Genomic DNA, 12749 nt, shown 5'->3' on the forward strand with positions numbered 1-12749 from the left:
CACTTCCAGTTTTCTGGTTGTTTATGGGAGATAGGAATGTCACGGACTTTCCTGCCCAGGCTGGTTTTGAACCGTGATCCTCAGATCTCAGCCTCCTGAGTAGCTAGGATGATAGGCATGAGAATCTGTGAAGAGTTTCCTGGGTCCTGAGGATAAGAACAATACAGTCCCTGCTCAGGAATTTTATTTAACTCCCCTGGGAGAGCTGGTACCATCTCCCTTTGACAAATGGAGAAGCAGACCTGCCCAAGGTAATCTGAGAGCCAAGTAAGAGTGGGGATGAATGAGGAGAAGCTGCTCTGGGACCTGGTGCTCTAGAACCAGCTCCTTCCCGGCTGAGGTACCTGAGCGTGTCAACAAGCTGCTTATAGGGAAGGAGCAACAAATTACATCCCTTGCATGTGGGTTGCTGACATACTGCAAATGTCTGAGATGGTGAATATGTGGTATGCTGTTCTAAGCACGGTACTCTGGGAGCTCCTGACAGATAATTGGCATAATTGGCTCTCCATGTCTCTCTTGTCACTAGACTTGTTGCCTAGATTGTCACTTTCTTGTTATTGTGCCAGTTTGTATGTGTTTTGGGGGGAGGGGGTAATTGAGGCTTGAACTCAGGGCCTGGGCACTGTCCCTTAGCTATTTTGCTCAAGGCTGCTGCTCTACCATATGAGCCACAGCTCTACTTCTGGCTTTCTGGAGGTTAATTGGAGATCAGAATTTCATTGACTTTCTTCTGTGGGCTGGCTTTGAACCACACTCTTCAGATCTCAGCCTTCTGAGTAGCTAGGATTGCAGGCATGAGCCACAGACACCCAGCGATTATACCAGTTTTATTCTAGTTCTGAAATGGTCAAGGTCCCTTTATAAGCAGATGAGAGGGGGGCTGGGTATTAAACCATTTAACCTCTCCTTCTTAGATCTAACAAATATTATGGCCACATCTCGAAACTACGAACAACTGCTATGGGTCTGGAAGAGCTGGAGAGACCAGGTGGGGAAAACCATCCTCCCTTTTTTCCCCAAATATGTGGAACTTGCCAACAAGGCTGCTCGACTCAATGGTGAGTTTCCCCTGTCAGTTACCATTGGCTTTCTGGTCCCTTTGTCCCTGCCACCATCAGGCTCCTCAATCCTGGGGAAAAGTAGGTCCCTGGAAATAGCATGGAACTACCAGGAGGAGAAAGAGGCAGTATTGGGAGAGCCTGACTGTGTCCCCTGTGCAGGCTACACTGATGCAGGGGACTCCTGGAGATCTATGTATGAGACACCATCCCTGGAACAGGACCTAGAGAAGCTCTTCCAGGAGCTGCAGCCGCTCTACCTGAACCTGCATGCCTACGTGCGCCGCGCCCTGCACCGGCATTACGGGGCCCAGAGCATCAGCCTCGAGGGCCCCATTCCTGCCCACCTGCTGGGTAAGGGCATGCATGTGGCTTGAGGAGGGGAAAGGTGGGCAGTAGCGAGGGTCTAAGCAGGGCTGTCCAAAGGGCAAGAGAGCAGGCTGGGATAGTGGTAGAATTCAAGCACTGAAGGGAACGTGGCCAAGGCTAGTGGAATAGGGGGCCGGGAGAAGCACCCTGCTCTCATTTGGTGATATGTTTCTTTTGGCGGTGTTGAACCTTGGCCATGCCAGGCAGGGGTTCTATTAGTGTGCCACAATCCACCTCCCTGTGTGGACCATATTTGCTACAGAGCCATGTTGTGGAAGTTGCCACAGATGGATGGGGGGAAAAGTTCACAATCTTGTTAGGGGGAGGAACATATTACCCATCATGCCTCAAGACAGTGAGCTCCAGAAGCAGAGGAGTAGGGGTTGAAAAGGTTCCACATGAGCAGCATCTTGAAAGGTGAAATGGAAAATGGTGGTAGGGAAGACGACCAGAGTCTGGGCCGATAGAACTCGACCAAAGAAGAATATACTTTACCCTCCAGACCCTTAGTTTCCTAGGGTTTCGACCCTCAATTTTCGCTGGATGTGCAAAAAGCACATTAGGATGGTAGGAGCTAGAGAAAAAATGATGCTGCCAGTTTTTGCCCCTGGTGAGCAAACAGTTTCCTGAGGGTCATGTTATTATAAGCAGAGAGGCCAGACAGGGGCACACATCACTTAGAAGTTACAAGGGAGACTCTACAATGTTGTCCAGCTATGGATCTTAGGTCTCACCCACCAGCCTCCCTTGATCTCTCTCTAGAGACCAGATGGCCCCTGAGAGGCTGGGGATAATATGCCAGTACTTGCCTGGCATGTGAGACAAACTGGGTTCAAAAAGGAACATCTGAGTGGACATCATCAGCTTAGCAGTTAAGAAACATAGACCTCCCCAGGAGAGGGGTCAGCATGCCCAGGGTAGCCTGAGAGCAGGGCAGAGCCGGGGCTTAGAATTCAGCTCCTGGCAACCAGCAGAGGAGGAGCCACCAGGCAGGCACTCCAGTCACTCAAGAGATACTTGTCACCCTGCAGTTGCTCTGACTGTCACAGACCTCATCTGTGTCCACTCAAGCACTCTGCCTTGGCTACGAAAGGTTCCTAACTGTGCATCTATTTCGGAATCTCCCACCTATTTTAGATTTAGGTTTGTTTCAGTTCACTTCCTGTTCTTTCTCCAGTCTTGGAGAATTGGGCTCTTTTATTAACACAGCTTCCTAGGCATTCACCTCTCCCAAAGGAGACAATTAGTTCTTGCCAGAGTTGCCAACAGCTGCTGTACACAAGCCAATCTCAGGGGGTAGGGAGGGAACTGAGCAGGGTGGATGGACAAGAGCCTACCAGCCTTTAAATCCAGACTCACTGTGCAGGAATTATGCACAGGAACTGCGCAGGGTTGCTAACTCCTCAGCCAATTTCCTCTGCTACATAGTGGGTACAAATGGGGTTATAACCTGACACAGTGTGCTTGGCAGGGTAATCAGGAAGTAGTGGCCATGTGGAGAAGGACAGATGATGCAAAATGTCCTCAGATATAAGATTCCTCCACTTTTGATTCCTGATGACCAGCAAGATCCTTACCTGTAACCAACATGGTAATGACCTTGTAAGCCAAAGGTGCAGCACATCCAAGCATGGTGGCACATACCTGTAATCTTAGTACATGGGAGGCTGAGGCAAGAGGATTGTGCGTTCCACATAGCAAGACCTTGACTTAAAAGTGTCTAGCAGGGGCTGGGAAGGTGGCTCAGTGGTAGAGCACTTGCCTTTCATGCCTGAGGCCCTGGGTTCGATTCCTCAGCACCACATAAGCAAAAAGAAAAAAGCCGGAAGTGGCGCTGTGGCTCAAGTGGTAGAGCGCTAGCCTTGAGCTGAAGAGCTGAGGGACAGCACCCAGGCCTAGAGTTCAGGCCCCACAACCGGAACCCCCCCCTCCCCCCGCAAAAAAAAAGGGTCTAGCACAGTTTGCAAACAGTAAGAGCTCAAGAGATACCACTACAATTGGCAGGCCTGGGATCTGGCTCCTTGTCCTGCACGAGAGCATTAAACCTAAAAAGGCCACATCTGAGTCGGGTGCCAGTGGCTCAGGCCTGTAATCCTACCTATACAAGAGGCAGAGATCAGAGGATCACAGATTGAAGCCAGCCACAGCAGGAAAGTTTATGAGACTCTTATCTCCAGTTAACCACCAAATAGCTGGAAGTGGAGCTGTGGCTCAAATGGAACAGCATCAGTCTTGAGCAAAAAAGCTAAAAGATAGCCCTCAGGCCCTGAGTTCAAACTCCAGTACTGGTGCTCACATACACACACACACACACACACACACACACACACACACACACACATACACAACACACCTGTCTCCTCTTCCACCTCTTTCTCACCTGCCTCCAGGGAACATGTGGAGTCAGACTTGGTCCAACATCTATGACTTGGTGGTGCCCTTTCCTTCAGCTCCTAAGATTGATGCCACAGAGGCCATGGTAAAGCAGGTCTGTATGGCTAAGCTCCTCTTCCTCCGTGGGTCACCCTGGAACTTCCAAGGGGAAGTCCTTGCTGGGATGGGAGAGTCCCTCTGATTGAGCCAGGCCCTCCATCCTGGCACTCTCCCAGTCCCTACTGTCATCCTGCCACACAGCCTGTCTTCAGAGCCCCCAGTTTGGGCAGAACTCTCTCTTGCTTGTAGGGCTGGACACCCAGAAGGATGTTTAAGGAAGCCGACAATTTCTTCACCTCCCTGGGGCTGCTGCCTGTACCCCCTGAGTTCTGGAACAAGTCGATGCTGGAGAAACCGACTGATGGGCGGGAGGTGGTGTGCCATGCCTCAGCCTGGGACTTCTACAACGGCAAGGATTTCAGGTCTGTCTGTGTGGAATGAGAGGGTCTTATCCTCAGCTCAAGGGCAAGGAGATCAGCAAAGTCAAGGTTCTGTCCCCATTCTCAATGCTAAGAGCAAGAACGATCAGGGCAGTTTAGAACCAAGTCTGGGATCCAGAGGCAAAAAGGTTAGTTCCAGCCTTAAGATTCTAACAGAGAAACACAAATGAAGGTCCCTTCAAGTGCTGGCCAGCCTCTGTCAGTGCAGTCAGTTGGGGAATGCTCAAGAACCTGGTCCTAGGAGTGACATTGTACAGACTCCTAGCCTCCCCCAAATGTACCTAGCTCTTTCCCTGGGCACTGTACTGGGTTGCACATGAGTTTGTTGGAACTTCACATGAACCCATTCCCATCACTGGCAGATCAAAGCTGCCTTCATCAGAATAGAGTTTAGTTACCCGTGCCACATTCATAATAAACTATTTAAGAAATTAGTAGTACCAAAAAAAACCATACGGTCAGGTGTAGTGGTACATGCCTGTAATCCCAGCACTAGTTAGCCTGGGCTATATAATGAGACCCTGTCTTAAAAGCAAAACAAAAACAGCCATTGGATTATGACTATGATTATGTGGGCCTGGAATTTAGGCAATCAATGCACAGTGGAAATGGCTTATTCCTTACTCCACCATAATGGGGACCTTTGTGTGTGTGTGTCTGTGTGTGTGTGTGTGTGTGTGTATGTGTGCGCGCGCACGCACGTGCATGCACATGTGCATAGGGTCTCATCTTTGGTAGGAAAGTACCATTGAGCTCCATCTCCAGCCCCAGCTGGGGTAGTTTTATGGCTGAAGTAACTGTTCTGGGGCCATCTTCCCAAAGCTTGGCTGTTCTTCCTTCCCTCTTTTGCTATCGACTGAGACTCCTTGGTGTTCCTCCATGTCCCTTGTCTAGGGTGGGATGTTCAAGTTGACCTCTCTGCTCACACACAGGGTGCGGACTGGATGACCAGCTAAGAGCTTCCTTGTGATCCCTCACAGTGTGTCATTCTCAGGCAGACAGATTCACTACCTGACAGCTGGCAACCCTCAGAGCCAAAGAAGCTGCTAAAGGCAAAGCCTTTGAGAGTCACGTTACATTATTATATTTTATTTTTTGTTAGTGCTGGGACTTGAAATCAGGGCCAGCTTGTCTACTCAAGGCTAGCATTCTACCACTTGAGCTACTTTTCACTGATTATTAGCCCTGCCTGGGCTGGCTTTGAACCACAGTCCTCAGATCTCAGCCTCCTGGGTACTTAGGATTATAAGGTGTGAACCACCAGTGCCCAGCTTGTCATATTCTATTGTCTATGTTTTAAAGCTAGACTCACAGACAACCTAGATCCAAAAGAAGGGACAAAAGATGTTACATCTAGTGGGGAAGTAGCTAAGATAATCACTTCTTGAGAAGCCTAAAACACAAACAAAAACCAGACACAATTCACTGGGCTGCCTGGCTTTGAGCCCGTCAAAAACATGGAGACTGGGTCTGGAAAGGTGGCTCAGTAGTAGAGTGTTTGCCTTGCATGCATGAGACCCTGGGTTTGATTCCTTAGTACCACATAGGCAGAAAAAGCCAGAACTGGCACTGTGGCTCAAGAGGTAGAGTGCTAGACTTGAGCTGATGAGCTCAGGGACAGCACCCAGACCCAGAGTTCAGGCCCCACGACCGACCTAAAAAAGGTGGGGGGGAGACTATAGTTGTCAGGTTATAAAGTAGGGAGAATCAAAGAGGGTAAAAGCATGTCAGAGGAGGAACTAGTCAGACCCAACCTCATGCTGGACTTGAACTACAAGGCAGGTGCTTGGGTACTTCCTGCAATTGGAAGAAAACAAGGGTGAAACCTGATTTGGACAATTCTGCAGCTGTCAGTCAATCTTAGGCCTAAGAATTCTTCATATACACTCACTAGGGTTGGACTGCATGAGATGGAGAATAGCCAGACATCATTACCCTGAGAACTATCTCTAGAGCAAAGAGAAAGCAACGGACAGTTGAGGCTGAAGAATGGCTGGAATGACTAGGGACTTCTTGTGCCCCGATTTCCTCTTTCTCAGGGTCACTTGATCTCTCCCTTTTACTTTCCTTCCCATGTATATTCCCTGCACACAGCAGTCCCTCTTCTGACACCCTCTCTCCCCATCCCCGTGTCCCCAGGATCAAGCAGTGCACCACTGTCAACATGGAAGAGCTGGTGGTGGCCCACCACGAAATGGGTCACATCCAGTATTTCATGCAGTACAAGGACTTGCCTGTGGCCTTCCGGGAGGGCGCCAACCCTGGCTTTCATGAGGCCATTGGGGATGTGCTGGCCCTCTCTGTGTCTACTCCCAAGCACCTACACAGCATCAACCTGCTGGAGCATGAGGGCGATGGCTACGGTGCGAGAGGGACAAGGAGATCTTGGTGGACTGAGGGCCCCGGAAGGGGCAGGGAGTTGGGAGGTGACCCCTTTGCAGGGAGGTGTGGGACAGAGCAATGGTGGTAGAAGAGGACCCCAACAGGGTAAGCCTAAGAGGTTGGAACACGCAGACCATTCCAAGGGACAGGTTTCAGAGTCTAAAGAGGTACAGCACCCTGCTCCCCTTTGCCCATTGGGACTGAGATTCTAAGCCCTGGCAGGAGGCTGAGCTCTCTTCCCTTAACAGAGTATGACATCAACTTTCTGATGAAGATGGCCCTGGACAAGATCGCCTTTATCCCCTTCAGCTACCTCATCGACCAGTGGCGCTGGAGGGTCTTTGATGGAACCATCACCAAGGAAAACTACAACCAGGAGTGGTGGAGCCTCAGGTTCTAGAACATTCTACCTAGGGCTGTGGGTTAGAGCTGTCATCTAAAGGATGTCTGTGTGTGCTTTCATGGCTACAGATGGGCCACTATCTGTGTGTGTGTGTGTGTGTGTGTGCGTGTGTGTGTGTGTGTGTGTGTGTGTGTGTGTGTGTGTGTGTGTGTGTGTAAGTGATTGGAGGGATCTCAAGGGATCTGTTTACAGGATTACAGGATGCTCAGTGTAATCCTAAATGCAAGTACCATCCTTCCAGTAAAATTTCCAACTTCCTTAGTTCTCTCTAAATGCTCCCTCCAATATGTCTTCCTTTGACAGGCTGAAGTACCAGGGTCTCTGCCCCCCCGTGCCCAGAACTCAAGATGACTTTGACCCAGGGGCCAAGTTCCATGTTCCTTCAAGTGTGCCTTATATCAGGTAATTGGGAAAGGGAGGTGCATGGGGAGGAAGGGTACTGCCCAAGTCTTAATGTTTAAACTGCAATCTGCTGCCCCATCCCAAAGCTGTGGGAACGGGGACATGACACATGGGCCCAATGCCTGCTGCTAAACCTGAAGATGCTTCCTTTAAATATTTTTTGGGTGAAAGCCTGTGTCATCTAAACTGTTGAAAAACAGAAACTTAACCTACATTTCCAGAACCTCGCTGAGAGTAGTTAACATTAGCCATGGTACATGCCTGAATGGTAACTGAATGCTATCAGTTGTTCATATTGTTGTTGTTGTTATTCGTACCAGTTATACAAGGATGTTTGTGTTGATGTGTCCATTTGTGTATATAATGCATTGTGATCATTTCCCCTCCTCTCCACACTCCCTTCCAAGACCAGTCTCTGCAAGCTTCATCATTCCATTTTCATACACAAAATAGAAAAATATTTTGACCATATTTACCCTTCACCCTCTGGTGGTTTTGTTTTGAAAACAAGTATGTGGTTTCTTTGCTACAATTTAACAAAATTGGGTGTGATATACTTTGAGTTGCACCTCAAAGATCCTTCTATAGCCTAAAACCTGGGACTGGAGACCCAGCTCAGCTGGAAAGCAGGGTTACTAGGGGAAGACTTGGGGTCAAAGCTCAGGTCCATGACAGTTTCCCTCAGCAATGTCCTCCACCTCTGTGAGCATCTGTTTCCTCTCCTTGACCTCATTTCACAGAGTGGCCATGAGGGCTGCTATGTCTCTAGAAGGCTGAGGGTTAGGTGGCCCTGGTCTATCATTGTTAAATACTCTCCTGCACTAGCCTGTATATCATATGCTCACAGAGTGGAAGTGCCCGGTGTAGCCCTTCTCCTTCCCTGATCTCCAGGCCGTCACTTGCTGAAGACGAGGACCCAGAGTCCTCCTAGATGATCATGGGCTGGGGAGACCTCAGGGAGGAGTGTCAGGTGTCTCTGGGCCACAGGGAGTGCAGGCTAGCCAAGAATCAAGGAGAAGCTCTCAGAAGGACTGTGCCTACCTCTAATCCTTGGCTTTGGTTTTATTTTTGTGCTTGTACTGGGCCTCAAGTGCTCTTACTTAGCTTTTTCACTCAAGCCTGGCACTCTACTATTTGAGCCACACCTCCACTTCGGGAGTTCATTGAAATAAGAGTCCTCTCACAGACTCTTCTGACTAGGCTAGCTTCAAACCTCAACCCTCAGATCTCAGCCTCTTGAGTAGCTAGGATTTACAGGTGTGAGCCACCAACACCTGGCTGATCTGTGCTTCTGATGGTCTCTAAAAGCCCACTGAGGCCAGTCTTATTGCCTCACTTTCCATCCTGGCACCTGAAACAATGCTATGCATGGAGGATGAGTAAAGCCTGCCCTCCTACCCCCACCTCCCCCAAGCTTGGGAAGGGAAGAGTGCATCACCTGCTCAGAGGTCAGAATGAGGAGCAGGAGGCTGAGGACCAAGGCACATCAGACAGGCTTGGCCCAGATATTGCCATCAGGAATGACTCTTAGGGGGTTTCCAGCTACCTACTGGAGCTGTTTCTAGGGTTCCAGGATAGCGCTCACTCTCACCCTGAAGTCAGCCATATGACACTTAGCAGCCCAGTTGAGCATGGACAATTAACTACTCAGGGGTGAGCAAAGGAGACTCGGCTGCCCTAGAAAGAGACATCCTGAATCCTGGCCAGCAGCCTGAGCAAAGAGCTTTGGGGAAATGCCAGGGGAACAAGTGGCACATGGCTTATGCCCAGCGTTCAAAGGGAGAAGCCTGTGCTGTTGGTTGGGACATTTAAATCCTCTCCAGACTTGGCAAGGTTGCTCTGGCTCTGACCAACAGATTTCTACCAGAGATTTTCTGCTGCTTGGGCTAAGACTGTGTGGGCTTTTCTCCCTACCCACGCAGTCTTGCTAGATCCACATGAACCGTGTGGCAGCCGCTAGCCCCTACTTGCATACGTCCCAGAGACAGAGACCTCTTGGCCTCAAAACAGCTTACCATGCCTTTGCAGGGCTCTACTCCAAACCTGCTCCTGCGGGCTTCTCCTTCAGCCCCAGAGGCAAAGGCAGATTCATGGTTGGGTGGCATCTATCTATACAGGCATTGCTGGGAAGAGACTTGGACAGCTCCAAAGGCCAGAATGCACTCACCTTGATATCCTGACTGCATCTTGCTCTGCTGAGTGTCCCCTGTGTGTCACAGACAGAAGGGGCTGGGTCTCCACGACACATGCCCCTCCACCCACCCTATGTCATGCCTTCATCCCACTCCAGGTACTTTATCAGCTTCATCATTCAGTTCCAGTTCCACGAAGCCCTGTGCCAGGCGGCTGGCCACAAAGGCCCCCTGCATAAGTGTGACATCTACCAGTCCAAGGAGGCAGGGAAGCTGTTGGCGTGAGTGTCCTCCAGCCCTCCTGTGACTGTTTCCATCCTCTAGCCTGAAACCCTTGAGGAACCCCCCCCGTTTTTGTCTGGAAACACCTGCCATTTGCGCTCTTGAGCTGGGAACCATCCCACCCTCGCCCCACTCCCAGCTGAAGCTTCTGTTGTACTTACATAGAAAATGTGAGCGCCATCCCCTCCCCCCACAAGACCCAGTCCTTCCTTCCCTATCTTTGCCCCGTCCCCACCTCAGGTCCTCTGAATCCTAAAGAGAAGTTGAGGGTAGGAGAGGGGTATAAAGAAAGGATACCATGGTTGAGCTAGGGAGATCAGGTTCTTTGACTCAGTTTTTTTCTCTCTGGCGCCTTCCCCAGGGACACCATGAAGCTGGGCTTCAGTAAGCCATGGCCAGAGGCCATGAAACTGATCACAGGCCAGCCTAACATGTCAGCCTCAGCCATGTTGAACTACTTCAAGCCATTGATGGAATGGCTCATCACTGAGAACGGGCGACATGGGGAGAAACTGGGTTGGCCGCAGTACAACTGGACACCAAACTCCGGTACCACCACCCACCCCACCTCCAGCCCTAGGCCCAGCCCCCACAGCTCACCCAGGGCTGAGCCCTCTCCCCAGTCCAGGCAGGCTCCAGTCTGACTTCACAGCAAGGTCAGGGATGCCAGAACACATGGCCCCAGGCAGCCCATCGCCCTGCCCACTGCCCTGTCTCCTTGCTTCCCCGCCCAGCTCGCTCGGAAGACTCCTTCCCAGACTCCGGCCTCGTCAACTTCCTGGGCATGAATCTGGAGCCACAGCAGGCCCGAGTGGGTCAATGGGTGCTGCTCTTCTTGGGGGTCGCCCTGCTGGTAGTCACCTTGGGCCTGGCCCAGAGGGTCTGCAGCATCCGCAGTCACACCTTCCACCAGCCCCACCATGGGCCCCAGTTTGGCTCTGAGGTGGAGCTGAGACACTCTTGAGATGACCAAGATGGCTGGGGCTTGCCAAGGGATGTCCCATGAGAAACCAGAATGGGAACAGGATGCCCAAGGAGAAGGCAGCTCCACCTCCCTCCCTCCTCCTCCTTTCCTTCTTCCCCCTCCTCTTCCTCTCATTCTGCCTCCCTCCCCTCTGCTCCTCAAACCACCAGAACCACCCAAGTCCCAGCCTCCATTCTTCAGGCACCCAGCCATCAAACACAGGGCTTCTCCCCTAGTCTCTCTGTGAATGCAATTAAAAGTCCTGCCTCCCCATCTGAGTCTGTGTCCCTCACAGTTGGAAGCCAGGAGGAGGGAGAGCGTGCTCTCTTGCTCTCTTTCTCCTGGCAGTTCAGTGGTGCCCTTTCCTCATTGCTTCCTCCATTCCCTTTCAAGAAAAGCCTTGGTGAATCTCCCAACTCTGGCTTCCCACCAGCCCAGGCACCCATACTGTGTCCTGCTGTGGTGGGCAGCTCCTGCCCTCTCAGAATCCTCAGGAGGATTCTGGGATCATAGGATTCTCACATGTTGATGCAACTTTCTGCCCATGCGTGGTCAGGTTCCCCAGGAAGCCCCTAGCTGCCCCTGGCTTCGTCTGCAGGGCAAGTACCCTGGAAGGGCCTGACTCAATGAGGTCACCTTGAGCTCCTGCCTATACCAGCTCTGTGTCCACTTGTGTGAATGGACAGCCTTAGTTTTCAGACAGAGCTATTCAGATATTGCCTAGGAGAGAAGGCCCTGGAAGGGAGTTCCCTGGACAGGGATGATACAGGGTTAACTGCCAGAGGCTGCCTGCTTGCTCTTCCCAGCATACACATTCTGACTAGGAGCTGTCCCTGGGAAGGCCTGCTTAGATTTCAGAGAATGTCATTTTGAGGGACATTTTTATAACTTTTCTCTCTGTGTTTATGTAGAAAATTGAAAATACTATAAATAAAAGCACTTTATATCAACATCGAGATGAGCACTGTGGCTATTTTGACATATTATCTTCCCCGACCTTTTTTATTGTCTCCCTCTCTCCCTCCCTCCCCCATGCACATATTTTAAATGGGATCATACTGTTTTTACACTGGTATATTTTTTCTCAGGTAACATAACTATACCTTTTTCAGATATTTATTCAGCAAACCTAGAACTTGGCTAAAAGGAAAGTGGTCATTTTTCTGGACTTTTTTTTTTGGCCTAGCCTCTTCTGGTCAGTGTTAATATCTTAATTCCAGCAAGTTTCAACCTCCAATTCTAATATCCTTAAGTCCACAGTTATGGCTCCCCAATCTCCAAGCACAGTGTGAGTGTGGTATGTGTGTGAGTGTTTTACACAGGCTTTTCCCATGGTACAGGATGTGATGTTGAGGAATCTTGCATTTACAAGGCGCTGGAAGTTTACAATTCAGTAGGACAATGGAACACATAAACACATACTCTGAATCTATCCCAACCATCCACATCCACAGACTGTTTTAGTTGTCCACACCCCTTCCCAGCCAGTGTTTTGCGAGCTGTTTGTCTACCAGACAAAGGTCATTGTCACATGGAACCCCCTTTCCTATTATTATGAACCATAGAGGTTCATGCTGTCTGTCAGAATTTTGGGGCAGCTTGTGGGCACCAACTTTCTACATTCATAGTCAGAGCTACTTTAGAAGGAGCTTGGTAATTAGACTGACCAGCTATATCCAGTCAACTGTGTGTGTGTGTGTGTGTGTGTGTGTGTGTGTGTGCACGCGCGCGCGCCAGTACCAGAGCTTGAACTTCAGGCTTGAGTGCTGTCCCTTAACTTTTTCTGCTCAAGGCTGAGGTTCTACTGAGCCACAACTCAATTTCCAGCTTTTTGCTGGTTAATTGGTAATAGTCTCACAAACTCTTCTGTCCAGGCTGGCT

The 12749-nt window shown here is 50.2% G+C and overlaps 1 protein-coding gene across 2 annotated transcripts in view; it reads left to right on the top strand.

The window, feature by feature from the left end:
- The window catches only part of LOC122103272 (angiotensin-converting enzyme), a 32315-nt gene that overhangs the window by 10757 nt on the left and 8809 nt on the right, over positions 1-12749 (top strand). The window contains exons 16-25 of one of the 2 annotated variants that reach the window (XR_006146731.1): positions 918-1061; positions 1224-1415; positions 3821-3918; positions 4113-4285; positions 6443-6666; positions 6934-7078; positions 7392-7490; positions 9781-9903; positions 10266-10453; positions 10639-11419. Coding sequence is in view for 1 of the 2 variants with exons in the window: in XM_042673805.1 (XP_042529739.1) it covers positions 918-1061; positions 1224-1415; positions 3821-3918; positions 4113-4285; positions 6443-6666; positions 6934-7078; positions 7392-7490; positions 9781-9903; positions 10266-10453; positions 10639-10868 (1616 nt within the window). In the remaining variant the exon portion in view is untranslated. Of the gene's footprint in view, positions 1-917; positions 1062-1223; positions 1416-3820; positions 3919-4112; positions 4286-6442; positions 6667-6933; positions 7079-7391; positions 7491-9780; positions 9904-10265; positions 10454-10638; positions 11825-12749 lie in introns of those variants that run through there. The other variant, XM_042673805.1, reaches the window with a different exon arrangement.

The sequence above is a fragment of the Dipodomys spectabilis genome, unplaced genomic scaffold, assembly GCF_019054845.1.
Source record: "Dipodomys spectabilis isolate Male_0828 unplaced genomic scaffold, ASM1905484v1 ptg000018l, whole genome shotgun sequence".
Taxonomy (NCBI): Eukaryota; Metazoa; Chordata; class Mammalia; order Rodentia; family Heteromyidae; genus Dipodomys; species Dipodomys spectabilis.